This window comes from Anas platyrhynchos, chromosome Z (assembly GCF_047663525.1).
Source record: "Anas platyrhynchos isolate ZD024472 breed Pekin duck chromosome Z, IASCAAS_PekinDuck_T2T, whole genome shotgun sequence".
Classification (NCBI taxonomy): Eukaryota; Metazoa; Chordata; class Aves; order Anseriformes; family Anatidae; genus Anas; species Anas platyrhynchos.
In genome coordinates this window covers 30,968,240-30,988,648 of record NC_092621.1, presented here as the reverse complement: position 1 = coordinate 30,988,648, position 20,409 = coordinate 30,968,240, and the positions used below count along the sequence as shown (strand labels likewise).

Genomic DNA, 20,409 nt, shown 5'->3' with positions numbered 1-20,409 from the left:
ACGCAGGTACGAATTTCTCTCTCATCAAGTACTAAAGGTTGTCAAAAGTGTTAATGAAATGCCATTATATGTCAAAAGCAAGAATCCAATCTTGATAAAATCCCAGATACTTGCTCATAACCTTAAACAGTTTACTGTTCTGTACTTTGCAATAGTAATCACAAATCAGATTTTGAATACATTTCAAAATATTGGGACGCCTTATTAGCAAAGAATACATCAAGTATGTACGAATATACTACTCACCAATTTCAATCTTTGTAAAGGTATTCTGCTAGTGTCTATTGGTGTACGTTCCATAACATTAACAAATCTCACTTCTGGAATGGCAATTGCACACATTACATGCGCCCACCTGTGAAAAGCAGCAAGTCAAGAATACCACCAAAAAAAACATAGAAATATAAGTGTTAAGATGTTTCATTACTTTTATTTTGTTTGTTTCATTTTTAAAAGGCAACCATCTCCAGGTATTTCCCTTATTAGGATTTCTGAAGATTTCTTTGAAACATAGTTAACAAACTTTACAATACTAGCACTTCATGTAAATATCATTTCTGACTGGCTTTTTATGACAACTTTTTTTTGAAAATTATTTTTCATATTCAATTTGTTAAGTGCAATACTATCGTAGGTGTGCTATTCAGGTGCACATGCACAGACTATTTTATCCATATGCAATTTATGACCTTTAACATTTTCACAGAATCATAGAACATCCCAAGTTGGAAGGGACCCACAAGGATCATGCAGTCCAACTACTGGCTCCATACAGGATACAAAAAATCAGACCATGTGTATGAGAGTGTTGTCCAAATGCTTCTTGAACTCCAGCAGGCTCAGTGCATTGACCACTGCCCTGGAGAGCCTGTCCCAGTGCCTGACCATGCTCTAGGTGCAGAAGATTTCCCTAACACCCAGCCTGACCCTCCCCTGTCCCAGCTCCATGCCATTCCCTCGGGTCCTGTCGCTGTCCCCAGAGAGCAGAGCTCAGCGCCTGCCCCTCCACTCCCCTCGTGAGGGACCTGCAGGCCGCCATGAGGATTCCCCTCAGCCTGCTCTGCTCGGGGCTGAGCAAACCAAGGGACCTCAGCTCATACATCTTCCTGGTGAGACATTCCACTATCCTTGTTGCCCTACTTCGGACACTCTTCAATAGTTTTATGTCCTTAAACTGTGGTGCCCATAACTGCACACAGTACTCAAGGTGAGGCTGTACAAGCACAGAGTAGAGCAGGACAATCACTTCCTGTGACTGGCTAGCAACGCTGTGCTTGATGGACCCTAGGATACAGCTGGCCCTTTAGGCTGTCAGGGCATGCTGTTGACTCAAGTTCATCTTGCCATTGACCAGAACATCCCAGGTGGATCATACACACTTGCTCTGTTAAATTTCATACAGCTGGTGATTGCTTAACTTAGTACCATCTGTAAACTTACTTAGTATGCATTCAAGTCTTGTGTCCAGAACATTTATAAAAACATTGAATAAAACTGGCCCTAGAATGGTACCCTGCAGAATCCCACTAGTAACTGGCCGCCAGTCCAATGTAGCCCCATTAACCATAACGTTTTGAGCCCAACCTATCAGACTACTCTTCACCCTTCAAGTAAGATTTTGTAAAGAAGATATATGCTGTACATTTTGTCTGGAAGGATGTTGTTACAGACAGTACTGAAAGTTTTGCTGAAATCCAAAAAAAACATGTCTACTGGCTTCCACTGGTCTATAAGGTGGGCAACTTTGCCATGAAAGGAAATGAAGTTAGTAACTCCCATAACAATCTTTTCCATAATTTTACCCGGCATTGAAGTACAACCGACAGGCTTGCAGTTACCAGGGTCTTCCTTCTTACCCTTCTCGAAAACTGGGACAACATTTCGTAGAATCATAGAATCATAATATCATTAAGATTGGAAAAAAACTCCAAGATCATCTGGTCCAACTGTCCCCCAACCACCAATATCACCCACTAAGCCATGTCCCTAAGTACCACATCCAACCTTTTCTAAAACACCCCCAGGGACGGTGACTTTACCACCTTCCTGAGCAATCCATTCCAATGCGTGACTAATCTTTCTTAGAAGAAATGCCTCCTAATTTCCAACCTGAACCTCCCCTGGTGCAACTTGAGGCCATTCCCTCTTCTCCTATCACTAATTATATACCAGCTTCCAGTCAGCTGGGATCTCTCCAGATTCCCAAGACCACTGAAAAATAACTGAGAGGTCTCACGACGACATCAGCCAGTTCTTCGATTAACCTAGGATGCATCCCATTGTGCTCCATAAACTTACGGACATTCAGCTGAAGCAACAAATCCAACAATTATTTGGAGTTGTCTGGGAGTTTATTGTTCCCACGGTGATAGTCCTTCAACCCAGGGCTTAGGGGGTCCCAGAGCTCATCACTGACAGAAGTTAATAAGTCATTAAACGTCTTTGCTTTACCTATATCCTTATTTGTGAGGTGACCAATCTCATCAAGCTACAAGACCAATATTATCTCCGGTCCTTTTTTGCTAATGACAGACTTTAAAAAAAAAACTTTTTGCTGTCCCTTCCCAGTACTAGCCAGTTTCAACTCCAACTGAGCTTTGGCCATTCAAATTTTCTCCCTGCAACGGTGAACAGCATTTCTGTTGTCCTCCCATGATACCTGACCTTGTATTGTGTTTATGTAGCAAGGTTTTCGTAGCTGGGGGCTGCAGGGGTGGCTTCTGAAGATTCCAGAAGCTGTCCCATGTTAGATAAGGGCCAGTTTCAGCTGGATACAAAAGGGACCTGCTGCTGGCCAGAGCCAAGCCAATAAGCCATGTTGTTTGTGCCTCTGTGAGAGCAGACTTAAGAAAGGGAAAAAAAAATGCTGGGCAACAGCAGCTGGGAGAAGAAGGAGTGAGAAGCAGCCCTGCAGCCCCCTAGGTCAGTGCAGCAGGAGGGCAGGAGGTGCTCCAGGCAGGCAGCAACAATTCCCCTGCGGCCTGTGCAGGAAAAGGCCCCTGGTGGAGCAGGCTGTCCCCCTGCAGCCCATGGGTCCCACATGGAGCAGATCTCCACGCTGTAGCCTGTGGAGGAGCCCCTGGTGGAGCAGGTGGATGTGGCCTGGAGGAGGCCCATGGAGAGGCCCCGCAGGAGCAGGCCCCAGGCCAGAGCTGCAGCCCGTGGAGAGGAGCCCACGCGGGAGCAGGGGGGGTCTGGGGGGAGCTGCCGCCCACCCGTGGGGGACCCGTGCTGGAGCAGTTTGCTCCTGGGGGATGGATGGACCCCGTGGGACGGAGCCGTGTGGGAGCAGTGCTTGAGGAGCTGCTGCCTGTGGGCAGCCCCTGCAGGCTCAGTTAAGGAAGGACGGCATCCCGTGGGAGGGACCCCACGGGGAGCAGGGGCAGAGAGGGACCTGTGAAGGAGTCGTGGAGATGAAGTACTATAGACTGTCTGCAGCCCCCATTCCCCTGTGTCACTTGGGGGAGGAGGTGGAAGGGCAAGGAGGTGGATGGGCAAGGTTTTGGTTTGCTTTTAGTTTCTCACTGCTCTAGTCTGCTAGTTATAGGCAATATATTGTATTACTCTCCGGATGCTGAGTTTGTTTTGACCATGACAATAATTGTTGAGTGATCTCCTTGTCATTATCTCAACATTTGAGCCCTTTTGTACTGAGTATGGCTGGGATGGAGTTAACTTTCCCTGAAGCATCCCATACAGTGCTGTGCTCTGCACCTGTAGCTAGAATAGCACTGGTATCACTCCAGTGTTGTGTCTGCTGCTGAGCAATGCTGGCACTGCCTCAGGACTTCCTCCAACCTCACCCCCCAAGAGCCAGCAGGCTGTGGATGGGCAAGAAGTGGGGAGGGAACATCACCAGGGCGGTGTGGAAGGGGAAGGAGAGGGGGGTGCACTCGTGAAGATGTCTGTCCTCCCAAACAACTGCTACATGTATTGAGGCCCTGCTTCCTGGACGTGGCTGAACATTGCTTGTTGATAGGAAGTAGAGAGTAATTTCTTTTCTTTCTGTGCTTCTGCACTTCAGCCTTTGCTTGGTTTTTGTTTTTGTTTCTTTTTTTTTTTTTTCTTTCACTCTTCCCTTTAATGAAATTATCCTTATCTCAACCTGTGATTTTTTTTTTCTTTCTTTCCAGCATACTTTCTTCTTTTTTTCCAGGGGAGCGGAGGAGTGAGAGAGAGGTTGTGATGGAGTTCAGCTACCCAGAACGGTAAAATCCCAGACCTTTCCATCACACAGATAATATGTGATTATACAAACTATAATATAACATACAGGGACTAAGTAAACTGTTGTCATGTAATGTTAAAGTTGTATCTGCCTAAGTGTGAAATAAGAGCTGTATGTAAAGATGATATACCCACTAGTAAGTTATGCAGGTCAGCCCAAATGAAAGCAGATAAAGTATGTAGATCTATCATTTTATTATGGAGACTATTCCACTTATATTTCAACATACAGAAAACATCTCATCTCACTTTGAGAATTCTTTTTTTTTTACTTCTAATAACAACTTTTTTTTTCCTCCTTGCTGCCTGCCTGCAAAAGTACATTGTCTTAACAGTAGGTGTCTTACCATCTAAGCTTTATGGGGAAAGAAATGCTGTAAATAGAATGTCTATTCGATAAATCTAGACTCAAGCTCTTATACTCTGACGGCTATCAACCTAACAGGACTCGTAACAATTGCTGTCTTCACTCAAGAAGGAATCGCAGCTCTCCTTTACCGCAAATTGTAACTCCCCCACCATGTCTGATTTATAACTTTTTAAATCTAAGTAATGCCAATTCTGCATCTCTAATGAGTATATGAGAGAGAAGGAAGGAAGAGAATGCTTATGTTGGATTTTCTACTTGTTGGAGAAAAAAAATGGATCATAACCTTCTGAAATGTTTCAAAAGTTTGAAATGGTAGATAGAACAGTGTTAAGTATGGGTGAGGACTCAACATTTTATAGCAACTATAATCTGTTATGCGAACAGGAAAACAAGAGTTGAATGACTTTTACAAAGCTGTTATTTCACAAATCTGTAACAGAAACCTAGAGAGAGATATAATGCAAAACCAAAGACTTCAGGTATAGTTCTGCAGAGGAATACATATTCTGCAGATCCCTGAGTTTTTTCTTTTTTGTCCTATGAATAAATCTTATGAAAAAATTTAAATTAACTGATCTACAAAAAAAAGACTTATTTTCAAAGATGTAATCTGTCGGTTCCAAATATAAAAATGACATCATAAATTCTGTTTAGATTACACAGTTTGTCTTTTTATTATTTTTTTTTCCTGGTTAGAAAAAGCAAGTAACAAATAACTATTATGGGGAGTTTAAAGCAGAGATATAAAGCAGCTAAGTATTTTCATGAGTTTGTCAAAACCTTCATTAATTTGATAACAATATTAATGCTTCTGAAGATAATTGAATTTTACATACAACCTTCTCCTCAACCAGAAATTTACAAAATGCAGAGAAAAACACTATGCAACCAATTGCAAATGATTGATAAATAAATTCTGGCCTGCTAAGTGGAAAAGAACATTGCAGCTAGATGAGCACTTATGACTGTAGTCCAAAGGGATTTATAAAGAAAGTGGTCTACATGATATTGCTAATATACTACAACTATTTAACTAATTATGTGAAAACCCCAAATGCATGAAGACTGTTTCAGTATTGGGCTTTAAAAATGTTAAGCCACAACATTTCTCATTTTATTTATTTAGGTTAACTGGTATACTGCACTATCATAAAAATGAAGAGAAAAATACTAATGCTGTTAATAGTATGATGTCAGAAACAATACTATTTTTGACAGCGTATGATAGAAACATACTTAGAAAAACATTTCAAGTCCAGAAGTATTTTAATATTACTCAGATTAATTAATATAAAATATTGTTTCCAGCAGAAGTTCAAAGGCTCCCTATTAAATTCTGTAATCACAAATTTCCAGGAATAAAGAAGAATACGCATTTCACTGTTTGGCAAGATTTGACCATGCAAACAATGACAAATGAGCTCTCATTTGCTTCCTTTACACAACAACCAGCAGAATGGAATTTGGAACACATAAGCCTGTGCAAATACCAAAACAAATGTACATTTTAGGATGTATTTCACAAAATGGCAGCTGCACTTTTCAATAGGAGTAATTTTAATTCTGCAATGATTCAACTTAAAGGGACACTGTCAAATAATTAAGCTTACAAATGCTCTGTACATGGGAATGGATTGCGAAAAAAATTAAAACAAGAACATGCAATCTTGACAAATATATTACTTACTTCTTGTCAGTAGTTTCCTTTAATGCACCACCTCTCAAATTGCAGAGACAACATTCCTAAAAATAAAAACAGTGTAGAAACAAGTCTTATTCAGCTGATCTTAAGGATATGTAAATTGCTAATGTAATTAAGTGCTGGGTCACAACCTGCCACTTATAAACACTGCATTTCCTTACAGGAAAAATAGAAGAATATATAACAACAAGAGTCATGACTCAAAAAAGCTGAAGAAAAATGTTTTAAATATTAGTCTTGAACAAAGTGATAGAATTACTTTGAAGACAGTAACAAATGAAAAGGCAATCAGTATTGCAATAGAAAGGCTGCAATTGCCATGCAGCTTACTAAGGTAAAACAAAGTAAAATTACGTATAATTAGCTTAATAAAAGTTATCAAATTCTTGACTTGTAAGTAATTGATTCAACTCAAATAACAAAACAGGTCAGTCTTTGCTGTACTGTTTCCTGTAAGCCCTTTCCTAAAAACAAGGAAACAACTTTCCTTTCCTACTTCCTTGCGACAAATAAATTATCTTTGCAATTTAAGCAGATAACTTTTTGCCTTACATACCAATACCATTGAGAACTCTCATACAGTACCACTTTCATCTAATTAGTGTTACTACAGAGGTGTGGAGAAGATAAATGAGGTTAACTAATTTAACCACAAGAGACCTGGGATGGGACTCAACATATTCAGGTAACAGTTCCCTTTGTAACAGTGAACAATGACCATTAAATAAGGAAATCCATGGGCTTAGGATACCAATTCCTTCAGGTATTCAGAGGAGACTGAGGAGGAACAGGTAGCTTCTGCATTAAAGAGGAACACTGGAACGTAACGGGGCCGGTATTGCAGCACTTAGCACGTGTTTCAACATATAGTGCGTATAGCTTTAGGGAGCTTCTTCAATGCAGGAAAAAGCTTCAATAGCGTAATACTCCATAGGACTACACTCATAATCCATATGATTTGAACTGTTTCTCCCAGAGCCACCCTTTTTACTCAATCAGCTGTACCTTTGTGAGATTCTCACACTGCATCTTATGAAATCTCCTCTTGTATCAAGCCTAACAAAACTGGACAGAGGGGCAGGAGTAGGTGGAATGGAGAACAATCAAAAGAGGGAGGCAGGGAGAAGGGCTGATTATTTCCTCTTTCTCCTCATTGTGTTCACTCTTAAAGGTAGGGCAAAATGGTGAGCCAGAATTCCTCTAAGAGAACTTACTCTTCCACTTCACATACCAAATACCGTCTAATGTACCATGTCTTATTTTAGGTTCAACTCATTACTCTGTGATGCTGTGCAACTGCTATACATAATTATCTTTCCAACACATAATTTCTTTCATATACATAATTACCTTCTAAGTATTTGTAGATACTTAGGGTATCATAACTACTTGGTATGCTTTTTGCCAACCTATACAGGTATTAAATTTTGTCAACCTCTGATCAAGTTCATTCAAATTATCTTCAAATTCTTTTTCCATGTTTCTTACCCTGCTTTGGATGTCATTAGAATAATTTGGTGCTGCCATCCACATAGAAATACACTCAAGCTATATGAAGAATTATTACTCTTTCTTATCTTGAATAAATTTTGGTTTCAAACACAACACTCAGTTAGTTACTGAAAAGTTACTTAACTACACGAGGCTGACATAAAGACTTTCCCAAACTAGATGGTAAGGAATCAAATTGTCTTTATGCGCTTTCACTGTGCAGAACTGATTCTGAGATAATACAATAAAAATTCCACTAAACAGCTACTGAGCATATTGATGTGTTTCCAATAAAGTACCACTGAAGTCATGGGAAATGTGATTCTAATTGACATTCAGTACTCAAGGCATTTACAAGCAGGTACTTACATGTGAAATCTACAGGATGAAACAGTCTATAGATCCTTAAACCTACCTGTGACTCCTGAGGAGCATCGATCACACAACCACAGAGTAATCCTACAGCACTGTGTCCTCTGCAATCTGATTTATCTTCAGATCCTTGCTTACAGATCAGCAAAGGCAAGATCTATTTCTGAGCTCTTCCTTTGATTCACTTCGACATTGTGAGTGAATGGGTCATCTTTTCTCCTATTAGCATTTAGCTTTATATACAGAGCTTGCCAGCTGAGCTACTGACCAACAGAATGTTCCTTTCCAACTTGTTAGTTTTACATAAGACAGTGGGAAATACAAGATGAAAACAGTAAAAATAGATGGGCAAGCTTCTCCAAAGCCATATGAGAGTAACAAAACAGATGAACCAAGCAGCATAAATATAATACTCAAAATGGAACATCCATTCAGTAAGAGGCAAATACCACATAAGCTCCTCATAGAAAAGGAGCTGTGAGGACTACTTGACAGTCTTTCTCTAACTCATTTGCAGTTTTGAAGGGGCAGGAAGCTTACAATGAAGATGTGGAATAACATCTGCAGATTGGTGAAGAGAACATGAGTCTGATTTAGTAGAAATCTTTGTGGGGAAAAAATCATTTTCCTCTTCAAAATTAAATGTTCAGCTTATCCTTCACCTGTGAATTCCCTCACATGCTTCCTGTTGTTTTTTCTTTTTTTTTTTTTAATTGAAGCACTTTATTGATATTTATTGTATCAGAACAATTTGTCATTTGCAAAACAGAATACCTCTCAGTTTTGCAAAATAAAGTAGAGATTCTTGCCCCTAACTTATGAGCTTTGATGTTTTTATTCCAGCTTACTTTGAAATTCAGTACTAAAATGTCAATGAACTTGTCCTGCTTCTAATTAATACTTTTTACTTTGAAGGAAAAGCTTAATCTGATCTTTTGCTGTGTAGTTTGTTAATGCAACTAGACAGTTCAAGGCCATAAAGTGGAGATGTTTCCCATTTCCCAGTCACCAGGGTCTTTGCTTGATTGCCATGACTCTTCAAACTTGACGGAGAGTGGCTTGGCAATAAGAAGTCATAACCCTTATCCACTAATTGCAAACTTTTCACACTAGGTTAGGAAAAAAAAAAAAAGCCAGATAAAAGAAGGTGACTCTAATTATTCTCAGCAGCACCAGCTAGAAAAAAAAAAAAATGTCCTACACACGGCCTGCAGGAACCAAATGTGTTTCTTTCTCAAAGACTACCTATATGAAACATCAGTGAGTCTACCACTGTCTAGTGGTGGTAGGCAATAATGAAACAGGTTGTTGTCTGGTGGATACAGAACTTGAAAACGACATTGATGTTCATAGCAAATCTGTGTGAGAAGGCCCATAGTTAAAGCCTGTTAGATCTTTTTCTTACATCATCCTTGCTTCGCAAAACATTGTCCTATATCCATGTAGTTTGGCTATAAATTTACCTCCAGTTTCAACATACTGTGAACAATGAAAACACAGGACAGCTGATTATTAGAAATACTAAGATTCCTAGTAAAGGTATACCTGCCATGGATGGCACCGAGATCAGACTACATTAGCAATTATTACACTTGTCCTCATCAAAAAAAAAAAGTGAGAGAGCTTTCTGTGTGTAAAATCCAGGATAGCAACAGACTTCAGAGCCTGGTCCTAGTACACATCCAGTATTCACTATTACTCTGTAAATCCTTTAAACAAGGATTTTATTACATTTGTATTTGCATGAGATAATAATTTCTTACGCATATTATTTTACACTTATCAAAATTAAATCTTAGAATATTTTAAATTGCTCATCTGCTTAAAAATCTCCATTACATTCTGGAATTATAAAAGAAAACACTCTCTCCTCATAGCTGCATAAACTAAGCCATTTCCATATAATTCAGAAACCTTATCACACAAACGTTCACGTCACCTTTTAGATTTTCAGTGTAAGCAATGCATTTTTTCATAACAATACAGATCACATCTGCGGTTTCTGGACTGCACAGTCACCATTGCTTACAATGAAACAGCATTTTGCAACCAATATTCCTAATCTGGTGTATGCTGTACTATCTGTTGCAGTCACTGCTACAAACAACAGCGAAAGTCAATGTGAATTAACCATGCTCTCTTTGGTACATACATCCAAAAGATATATCACCCTTATTGGAATGATATGCCATTACTCAAGCATATTTAGTTACTGTTGCATGGATGAACACAAGGGGAAAAAAATGTTCGCATTTATTTATACATCAAAATGAATGCATTTGGTTGTTCTTGAGTATTTTTTGCATTCTACCAAAATAGAGTCATATTGACAATGATGCTAATTAAAAAACAGTTTTCACATTTTGATACTTGCACACTTAATTCACCAGCAATGGCATTCTGTGTCAGACAGTAAGCTGTCTGACACAGAAAGGAAACACAGCTCAGTGGAGCCACAGCAGAGAGATGTACATGTATAAGTCAAATAATGTTTTTTCTTGTGGACCACTATGAACGTGTCACACTTGATCCTCTTTCTTTGTTAAACTGCTGTCTCTTTTTTCTTCCTGACCCTCTATTGACCCTGTAAATTATGATGGCACTTCCGAGGAATAATATTTATCCAGTTAAAAGAAATATACATCTATGTGGGTGGATAAATACAGGGTAAATAAAACGTTATTCCTAATTAATTTTATCTAACATGTTTCGAAGAACATCCTCATAAAATGTGGTGACAGAGTCTCCTCCATAATCACCCTAACAATCTTTTCCAGTCTTTTCATATCCCTGCCATCTGGAAGTTTTTCCTAACAGCTAACCTGAAGGTTCCCTGCTGCAGTTTAAGCCTTTTTTTTTTTTTTTTTTGCTTTTTGCTTTTTTCTTTATGCATCATAAACATGAAAAACAGATTGCTCCTTTCATTTTTGCCATTTTCCATCTACAGCTCCTTAGTAGGTTAAACTATCACTACTTTTTAAATCACTATCTTCGTCTGAGGTCACATCTTTACTTCTGAAATGCAATGAGAGCAAATTCTCAATAATATTAGGCAGAGCAGGATTAGTTGATGTCTTGAATCCCACATTTCCCTCCACAGTGTTCAATTCTTTGGATAGCACTGACTTTACGTTCATGCACTGCAACCCTCAGAAACCCTTCCACAGCAGTGGCTGGTATGATTGCTCCCCATTTCTGTGTCTGTTCTCAAGCTTCATTATCTTGCACTATTCCCTATTTAATTGCATCCTGTTTTCCAGATTAATAACCTTACTTCGCATATCTCATTGAGAGAGAGAAAGAGAGAAATGAAAAAAGCTTATATTCAGTTAACAACATCTGCAACAAGTGATAACTAAAGGATAACTAAGCATGTTGCTGGTGTTCAGACCTGGAAAAAGACAACAGTATGGAGTCTGAAAGATCCCAATAAAATCATTAGGGCTTTGAAAAATACTTGACTAAGTATTCCAGCGTAACATCCAGCAGGTGGTTGCTATCAGAGAACACCAGAATATAGCTGATTCAAACCAAACAAAAAGAAATGCTCTTCTCAAAATGTGATAAAGTTTGCCACATGTGGATGCCAAAAGTTTACTAAATGCAGGAAGTTGCTTCATTAGTTCATGAAAGAAATCCATCAAACGTTACCTTTTACCTAGTAAATACACAGGTAGTGCCTTTGCCTAAGGCAGTTTCTTATTAGCATATTGTTAGAGATTGGGAGAGCATTAGGAAATGCTTGCCTAAGACGTATTCTTTCTGATGAATTCCTTTCTGTTCGTGTTGGAGACAGGATAACAAGCTAAAATTGTTTCTGTGTTAATTCAATAGAGCAGATCTTACTATTCTATGTAATCTGCCATTTTAAAGCTTTAACAAACACTTTGAAATGTTTTAGAAATCATACTTAAATATTAGGAACATCACGTTACTCAGTACTTAAGTGCATACTTCAATAGGAATTAAATATACATTTCATTTATTTTTCATGTGTTTGTAAGATTTTTTCTTCTGAAAAACAATGCATTAACTGAAATTTATGCATACATTATTATTACAAAGTTATTGTCATAACTTTATTATCACAGCTTTAAGTAGCAGTGATAAGGGAATAAATAATTTCACATAAGAATGCCTTTTGTCTGGTGGTCTGAAGCAATGAAAGTGTTTATAATGTTTTCTGCACTACAGGATTTTTGTAGGATAATTCTGTAGGATTTATCCAGTGAACAAGGTATTTCCACTCTTCTTTTGTCAACTAGTTTCTTATGCTTCTGTTGACTCTGTTTAGTGCCTAAAACCACTCAAAATGGTTAGCTCAGGTGTTGTTTTTTTTTTCAAAATACTTCTCATATGAAGTCAGAACAGTCATTTTCAGTTTTAAGAGTGAACTGCTGCAAAACTGTCACAGATATGCTGATTAGTCTTATTTACAAGCTGGTTAGTAGAAAGTCTTCATTACTTAAAACAGGCATCTAATCGTGAACTCTCCACAGCTAACATAGAATTTGTATGGTTAAGGCTAAGAAACATCTTTTATGTACTTCAGGCCATTCTGGTAGGCTTTTTTGATAGGAGCCTCTGAACTGAAAATGAATACCCTTAATGTTTCACCTTGTGAGGGCCAAGGTCACATCTTTTAGTAGTATTAACAAGGGTGTGCATTTGGAAATGGAACAGCTGCCTTTTCAGATAGCTCACGTCCTTAGCTCTTTAATATTTGTGTCTATTTTTATATTTGTGTAAAGAAAAAAGGTTGGGCTTTATCTTAACACATTCGCAGATGTTCTTTTCAGAAACTGCCCACTAATGAGTATTTTAATCTTTCCACACCAGGGGAATAATCTTCACTCAGAAGAATTTTTTTGAGATTGTTTAGTTTCAATGCAGAAGCAGTTACTCTTGCCATTTCAAGCTACTACCTTAAAATTACCTTTTTATAGACAAACTTCTGATTGAATAACAACTTACAAAGTTGAATAACAACTTACAGACAAATGAAGTGAGGCAAAGTGACAGGATCCACATTATGTCTGGGAGCTTCATTTATTAGCAGAATTGCCAGATGTTACCATTGCAACTCACCATCTTCAGCTGTTCATAAATGCTTTCACCATTCTCTGCCTCAACAATGCCAACAATTTTTAGTATTAGGAACATTCAGAAAAGCATTTCAATTTATTTTTTTTTTTTAATGTCACTGAGAAGTCTTACTATGCCCAGAATAAACTGTTATCAAGTTGTTTAGCATTTTGGAGATGCTGAAAGGTCACACTGATTGAGGAGGCTAAATAATTCCATGAAAGAAATCCACCAGAGGTTAGTATTTATTTCATACATATGCACATCTTTGGCTGAGGAAGATTTAGAAGCTGCAAGCTTGAAGTAAGTTCTTCAAATTTGAAAGTGGCTGTATGTCTGCTCTGGATGACATGCTTGTCTCTTTCAGATACATTCAAATCTGTTCGTCACCCACTTTTTGGAATTAAAAGTTTGCACATCATCAGCTAGTGAATCTGCACATTTTAGAAGGGAAATGCCATGAACATTCAGTCTGCCCTGCAAGTGTTTGATTCAGGGATGGCCAAAAATTTCCGTGAAATTGCAGCTTTCCCATCATGTCATGCTGAGGCAACAGTATATATACAGAGCAAGCAGTCTTTCTTCCCTGCTCTCTGCAACATTGAGAACTGTGTTCTGCATGAATGCAAGAAGCAAGAGAGAGTTGTCTGAGATAGAAAGACTTGGAAAGGAAAGGAGAGAGAGCTGAGATAGTGAATGGGAGTGAGCAGAGGTTTCTGTAAGCAGAGAATGAATGAACTGGCTGAGCTAAGACACTGCAAGAATCAAAACTCTCATTACAGTTAGCGGGTGAAAATAACTCCCACGCTTGTTAGGGGTACCAGCCTAAAAAAGGACCTTTTTCAAGGTGCTACAATATGCACCTCCAAAGGCAAAAACATACATATACACGGTACGAAATGGAGAATGTTACATGGCTGCATATGGTTATTGGCCAGTGCTTATTGGTCAATCAATTTAGGAAATGTTTATAGTAAGAAGAATGACTGTTCCCAAGCATCTGAAAAAGAAAGATTACAACTTCCCCTTCAAAGAGATATCAAAAGGAATGAGATTAGCTGCTCTTCAGGTAAATAAGTAAATAAATAGATAGATAAATATTGAAATTCAAAGGTATAAAATGTACAAGTGATCATTTTCCCTCAATATGTGAGAGAGCAGAAATCACTGCCAGAAGATAATACTAAAGCTAAACATTTAGCAAATAAACAAACAAAAATGGAATGATGGTATTTCTACAGATAAAAATATGCAGGATTATTCCTATTACTATAAGACAATATTTGGAAGCAACAGTAAATATTAGATTTAAGTCTGAACATCGTTAGATGAAAAATTTGTTTCTTCAAGAAAGAAGCGTAACACCAGCTGTGCAAGGCAGAGTATCCTGCAACTAGCTATTTCCATCTTTTTCCCCAGTCCCTGCAATAACTTTGTAGCAGTACTCCTCATGACCAGGTGTGGTCTCTGAAGAAGAATTTAGGTTGGACAAGGTTGGTGATACTTCCCTGGTCCAATTCCAGCTTCAAGCAGGGACAGATTCAAAGCTGTATCAGACTGAAATTTTGTGTCAGCCTTCAGAGAATGGAAAACTGTTTGGTAAGAATTAGAATACCCAAATGAATCCAAGCACAAATACAGGCTGGGTGGTAAGTGGGTAGAAAGCAGCCCTGTGGAGAAGGACTTGGGGATTCTGTTGGATAAAAAGCCAGAAATGAGCCATTCATGAGCCAGAAATGTGCACTTAGAGCCCAGAAAGCCTATTTTATACAGTGCTGCATCAAAATAATTGTAGCTAGCAGGCTGAGGGAGGTGATTCTCTCCCTCTTCTCCATCTCTTGAGACTTCACCTGGAGTCCTGCATCCACTTCTGGGGCACCCAGTGTGAGAAAGACATGTACCTATTAAGAGTGGGTCCAAAGGAGGGCCTTGAAGATGATCAGAGGGCTGAAGCACCTCTCCTATGAAGAGAGGCTGAGAGAGCTGGGTTTTCAGCTTGGAGAAGGTTCTATGGAGACCTTATTGAAGCCTTCCAGTACTTAAAGGGGCTTCTAAGGAAGATGGGGAAGGACTCTTGATAAGGAAGGGAGTACAGGTTAATGGTATAAAGGGTTAATGGTATAAAACTAAAGAGAGTTGATTTAGATTAGATATTAGAAAGAAGTATATGAACGTGCTGAGGCACTGGCACAGGTTGCCCAGAGAAGCTGTGGATGCCCCATCCCTGGAAGTGTTCAAGGCCAGGCTAGATAGGGCTTACAGCAACCTGCTCTAGTGGAACCTGCCCATGGCAGAGGTTTGAATTACATGATTTTTAAGGTCCCTTTAAGATTTAAACAAGGTGATCTTCAAGGCCCCTTTCAAAAAAGGCCATTCTATGAAAAAATGAAACACAGTTGCCCAAAGTCTATCAGGCCTTCTCACACCGTTATCAGTGTCAAAGGTTGACTTGGTTGCCTGAAAAGAAAGGAAACTGTTTCAGGAAACACTTCTTTACTGTATATTAAAGCACAGGCACAGGCTGCCCAAAGAGTGGTGTCGGCCTCCTTGGAGACAGACAAAAGCCATCTGGGCATGGTTCTGGGCAACCTGCTCTACGTGACCCTGCCTGAGCAGGGGGACTGGACCAGATGACCTCCAGAGGTCCCTTCCATCCTTCCCTGTTCTGCAATTCTGAGAACTGAAGAACTAAATGGAATTTGGTTCTGAGTTTTATGGCACTTTAGTTAAATATATACTGTCCAGGTTTAATAGTCTTCCATTAATTTTCCATGACATCATCAAAGAAACTAGTTACAATCTTGTTAAAATATATTGTGTCAGAGATTGTTTTTATAATCAATGCATATCCTGTTCCTAGACTTACACCAAAACTAGAAACATAATGCTTCCCACATCTGATTAACATCATTAGCTAAAATGGTTAGCGCTGGCATTTAAAAGTGATTCTCCCTACTGGGAGCATCCAGTACAATCTACTGAGTCATCTGTTTGCACAGAAACTTGGGGAAAATCCTCTTTCAGAAATAAATAAATAAACAAAATCTAGCCTTATTTTTCTAAAAAGAAAAAACTTAAGGTTTCTTGCTATAGTCATTTATTTTTTTTTACACTCAGCCCAGCAATTTCTCTTTATTAGCAGTATCAAAATGCTTTTAAAGCTAGGTAGCAGAATCAGTCTGAAAATTAAAACACTATATGCCAACCCACATGTAGTGAGTTATTTTGGCAGTTACCAGGCTGTGAAAATGGGAGTTTATAATAGAAATGCTGACATTGTATCAGTGAGAAGGGCAGTACTATAAAAAGAGTATTCAAAATCATTATTTTTAGTAGGGTGAAATAGGGTAGTTTGTGGGCTTGAATGCAGAAAGCTCTTTTCTGATGCCTTGAAAATAAAAATTAAAAAAAAATCATTCAGCTGATGTCACTTTAACCAAAAACCATATATAAATCAAAAGACTAACTATGAGTACAAAATACGAAGCATAAGAAAGCTTATCTGCAGGAAAAAAAAAAAAAAGCCACTAAACTGCTCAACATTTGCTATTAGTACTCAATATAGAATCTCTGAGATACACACAGTTCTTGAAATCAGTGCCAACTGATCAGTTTAGGTGCTGAATTGTTTCTGCAGTGCTAGGAGGGCTAAAGTAGTCTGGAAAAGCTATGGAGGTTTTGAGAAACCTGGGCTGCTGGGGGCTGAAGGGGTCCAGCTGTCAAAGGATGGGAAGAACATCTTCAGTCACAGGCTTGACAAGCTTGTGAAGAGCACCTGAAGAGCAGCACAAAGGAATTTCAGCCACTCCAGCCAGTACGTCAGCTTCATCAGGGGCCCAACTTAAATGTCTCTATGCTAACACACATAGCATGGGGAATAAACAAGAGTAGATACAGATGTATTCAAGCCTCTGGGGCTATGACCTCATGGGCATTACAGAGATATGGTGGGATGGACTGGAGTGTGGGAATAGAAGGATGCAGGCTCTTTAGGAAGGACAGGCAGAGGAGACAAGAAGGGGGCAATGCCTTCTATGTCAATGAGCATCTGAAGAATATAGAACTCTGCCTGGGGATGTATGAGGAGCTGGCAGAGAGCTTATGGGTCAGCATCACAGGGAGGGCAAAGGAAGGGGACATTATAGTGGGGGTCTGCTACAGACCATCAGATCAGGAAGACCAAGCAGATGATGCCCTCCACAGACAGACAGAAGCAGCCTCATGTTCACAAGCCCTGGTCTTCATGGGGGACTTCAACCACCCCGGTATCTGTTGCAGGGACAGCATAGCAAGGCACAGGTAATCCTGGAGGTTCTTGGAATGTACTGATGACAATTTTCTTCCTCAAGTGATAGAGCAGCCAATGAGGAGCAGTGCAATGCAGGATCTTATTGTTACCAACAAGGATGGGCTGGTGGGGAATCCAAGAGCAGCCTTAGCTGCAGTAACCACGAATGGAATGGTGTAGTTTAGGATCCAGAAGGCAGTGAGGTGGGAGCACAGCAAGCTCACTACCCTGGACTGTGGGAGAGCAGACAGTGCCCTCTTCAGGGATCTGCTTGGTGGAGTACCATGGGATACAGCCCTGCAGGGAAGAGGATTCCAGTAAAACTGGTTAATATTCAAGAATCACGTCCTCCAAGCTCAGGAGTGGCACATCCCAACAATGAGGAAATAATGCAAAAACACCAGGAGGACTGCATGGATGAACAAGGAGCTCGCGACCAAACTCAAACAGAAAAAAGAGGCCTGCAGAGATGGGAAGTATGGACAGATAGCCTGGGAGGGATACAGAGGCATTGTCCAAGCAGCCAGGGATCAGGCAAGGAAAACCAAGGTCCTATTAGAATTAAATTTAGCCAGAGAAATTGAGGGCAACAAAAAAAGCTTCTACAGGTACATCAGTGTTACAAAGAAGATAGGGAAAATACAGGCCCTCTCTGGAAAGAAATGGGAGACCTGGTCACCTGGGTTATGAAATAGGCTGAAGTATGCAATGATGTTTTTGCCTGTCTTCACTGGCAAGAGCTCCAGGCACATAACCTGGGCCCCAGAAGGCAGGGAATGGAAGAATGACAAACCACCAGGTGTAGATCAGATGTGAGACCACCTAAGGAAACTGAAGGTATACAACAAGTCCATGGGACTTAATGAAATCAATCCACAAGTCCTGTGGGAAGTGGTGGATATAGTCGCTAAGCCACTACCCGTCATACTTGAAAAGGTGTGTCTGTCTGGTGAAGCTCCCACTCACTGGAAGAAGGGAAACATAACCCCTACTTTTAAAAAATGAAAAAAAGAAAGACCCAGGGAACTACAGGCCGGTCAGTACCATCTCTGTGCCTGGCTAGATCATGGTGGATGATGACAACCAACATGGCTTCACTACGGGCAGATTATGGCTGACAAATCTGGTGGCCTTACGTGATGGTTCTACAGCATTGGACGATAGGAAAAGAGCAACTAACATTATCTACCTGGACTTGTACAAAGCATTTGACCCAATTTATTTTTTTCTTTATTTTGTAATGGTGTAATAAGTACACAAATCTATTTCCAGTCAGAAGACAGAATTAATATTTTAGGGAAGTGGTGGTGTCACTATCCCTGGGGGTGTTCAAGGAAAGGTTGGATATGGTGCTTAGGGACATGGTTTAGTGGGTGACATTGGTGGTTGGGTAGTGGTTAGGCCAGATGATCTTGGAGGCCTTTTCCAACCTTAATGATTGATTCTATGATTCTGTAATTCTCAGTAAGTTTGCCGATGACACCAACCTGTATGGTGCAGTCAACACACTGGAGGGAAGGGATGCCATTCAGAGGGACCCGGGCAGGCCTGAGAGATGGGTCTGTGCGAACTTCATGAGGTTCAACAAGGTCCTGAATCTGGGGCAGGGCAATCCCAAACACAAATACAGGTTGGGTGGAGAATGGCTAGAAAGCAGCCCTGAGGCGAACAACCTTGGAGTGGTGGTTGACAAGAAGCTCAACATGAACTGGCAGTGTGTGCTTGCAGCCCAGAAAGCCAACTGTATGCTTGGCTGCATCAAAAGAAGTGTGGCCAGCAGGCCGAGGGAGGTGATTCTCCTCCTCTGCTCTGCTCTCGTGAGACCCCATCTGGACTGCTGTGTTCAGCTGCGGAGCCCCCAGCACAAGAAGGACATGGATGTATTAGAACGAGTCTATAGGAGGGCCATGAAAATAATCAACGGGCTGGAGCACCTCTCCTGTGAAGACAGGATGAGGGAGTTGGGGTTGTTCAGCACAAAGAAGAGAAGACTCTGGGGAGATCTTATAGCAGCCTTCCAGTGCCTAAAGGAGGCTTACCAAAAAGCTGGAGAGGTACTCTTTATCAGGTTGTATAGTGATAGGACAAGGAGTAATGGCTTTAAACTAAAAAACGTTAGATTTAGATGAGATATTCAGAAGAAATTCTGTACTACGAGGGTGTTGAGGCACTGGCACAGGCTGCCCAGAGAAGCTGTGGATGCCCCATCCTTGGAAGTGTTCAAGGGGCAACCTGGTCTAGTGGGAGGTGTCCCTGCCCATGGCAGGGGGGTGGAATTAGATGATCTGTGATGTCAGTTCCAAACCATTCTGTGATTCTATGATTCTGTGATCTCCCTTACTAGTCTAGCCTTACTAATGGCTAGGTTACTACAAAATAAGATGCTGAGGCATATTTACCTGTTTCCTTACTTGTTCACCTTTCTCATTCTTTCCTGTCCCAAATCCTTTTGTCCTCTAAAAAATAAAGGTACTTACATTTATGTAGTATAGCTACTAGGTGACTACATCCTTGCACATTGTACAGTACGTTGCCTTCTCTATAATGCCAGTCATTATTCATCCTGACTTCACTAGCTTTCTTTAGCTGAAGCATTTAAGATTAATGAGGCATTTGTTCTCTATCAAGACACTTTGTATGAATACAGTCACACTTCCAAGAGCCATGTAGATGAGTTATTTAATATTATTTGATTTTTTGTTGTTGTTTTGGGAGATTGATTTATGGCTATTTTTTGTCCATTAGCATAGAAGAATTCTGCATCAGTCTTCCATTTTGTCAATAATCATTATCAAATAGGACCTACTCTGTAGTAGAATATAAAGATATGTTATCATGGATCCAAGTACATCCTGGAAGATGAAAAAGTTGAAA

At 39.9% G+C, this 20,409-nt stretch overlaps 1 protein-coding gene across 6 annotated transcripts in view; it reads right to left on the bottom strand.

Annotated features, from left to right (window-relative positions):
• The window catches only part of KDM4C (lysine demethylase 4C), a 275,814-nt gene that overhangs the window by 72,891 nt on the left and 182,514 nt on the right, over positions 1-20,409 (bottom strand). For 5 of the 6 annotated variants that reach the window (XM_038170513.2, XM_038170514.2, XM_072030962.1 and 2 more), the window contains 2 exons: positions 6,285-6,340; positions 247-355 (listed from right to left, as the gene is read on the bottom strand). In XM_038170513.2, coding sequence (XP_038026441.1) covers positions 247-355; positions 6,285-6,340 — 165 coding nt within the window. The remainder of the gene's footprint in view (positions 1-246; positions 356-6,284; positions 6,341-20,409) is intronic. The other variant, XR_011805754.1, reaches the window with a different exon arrangement.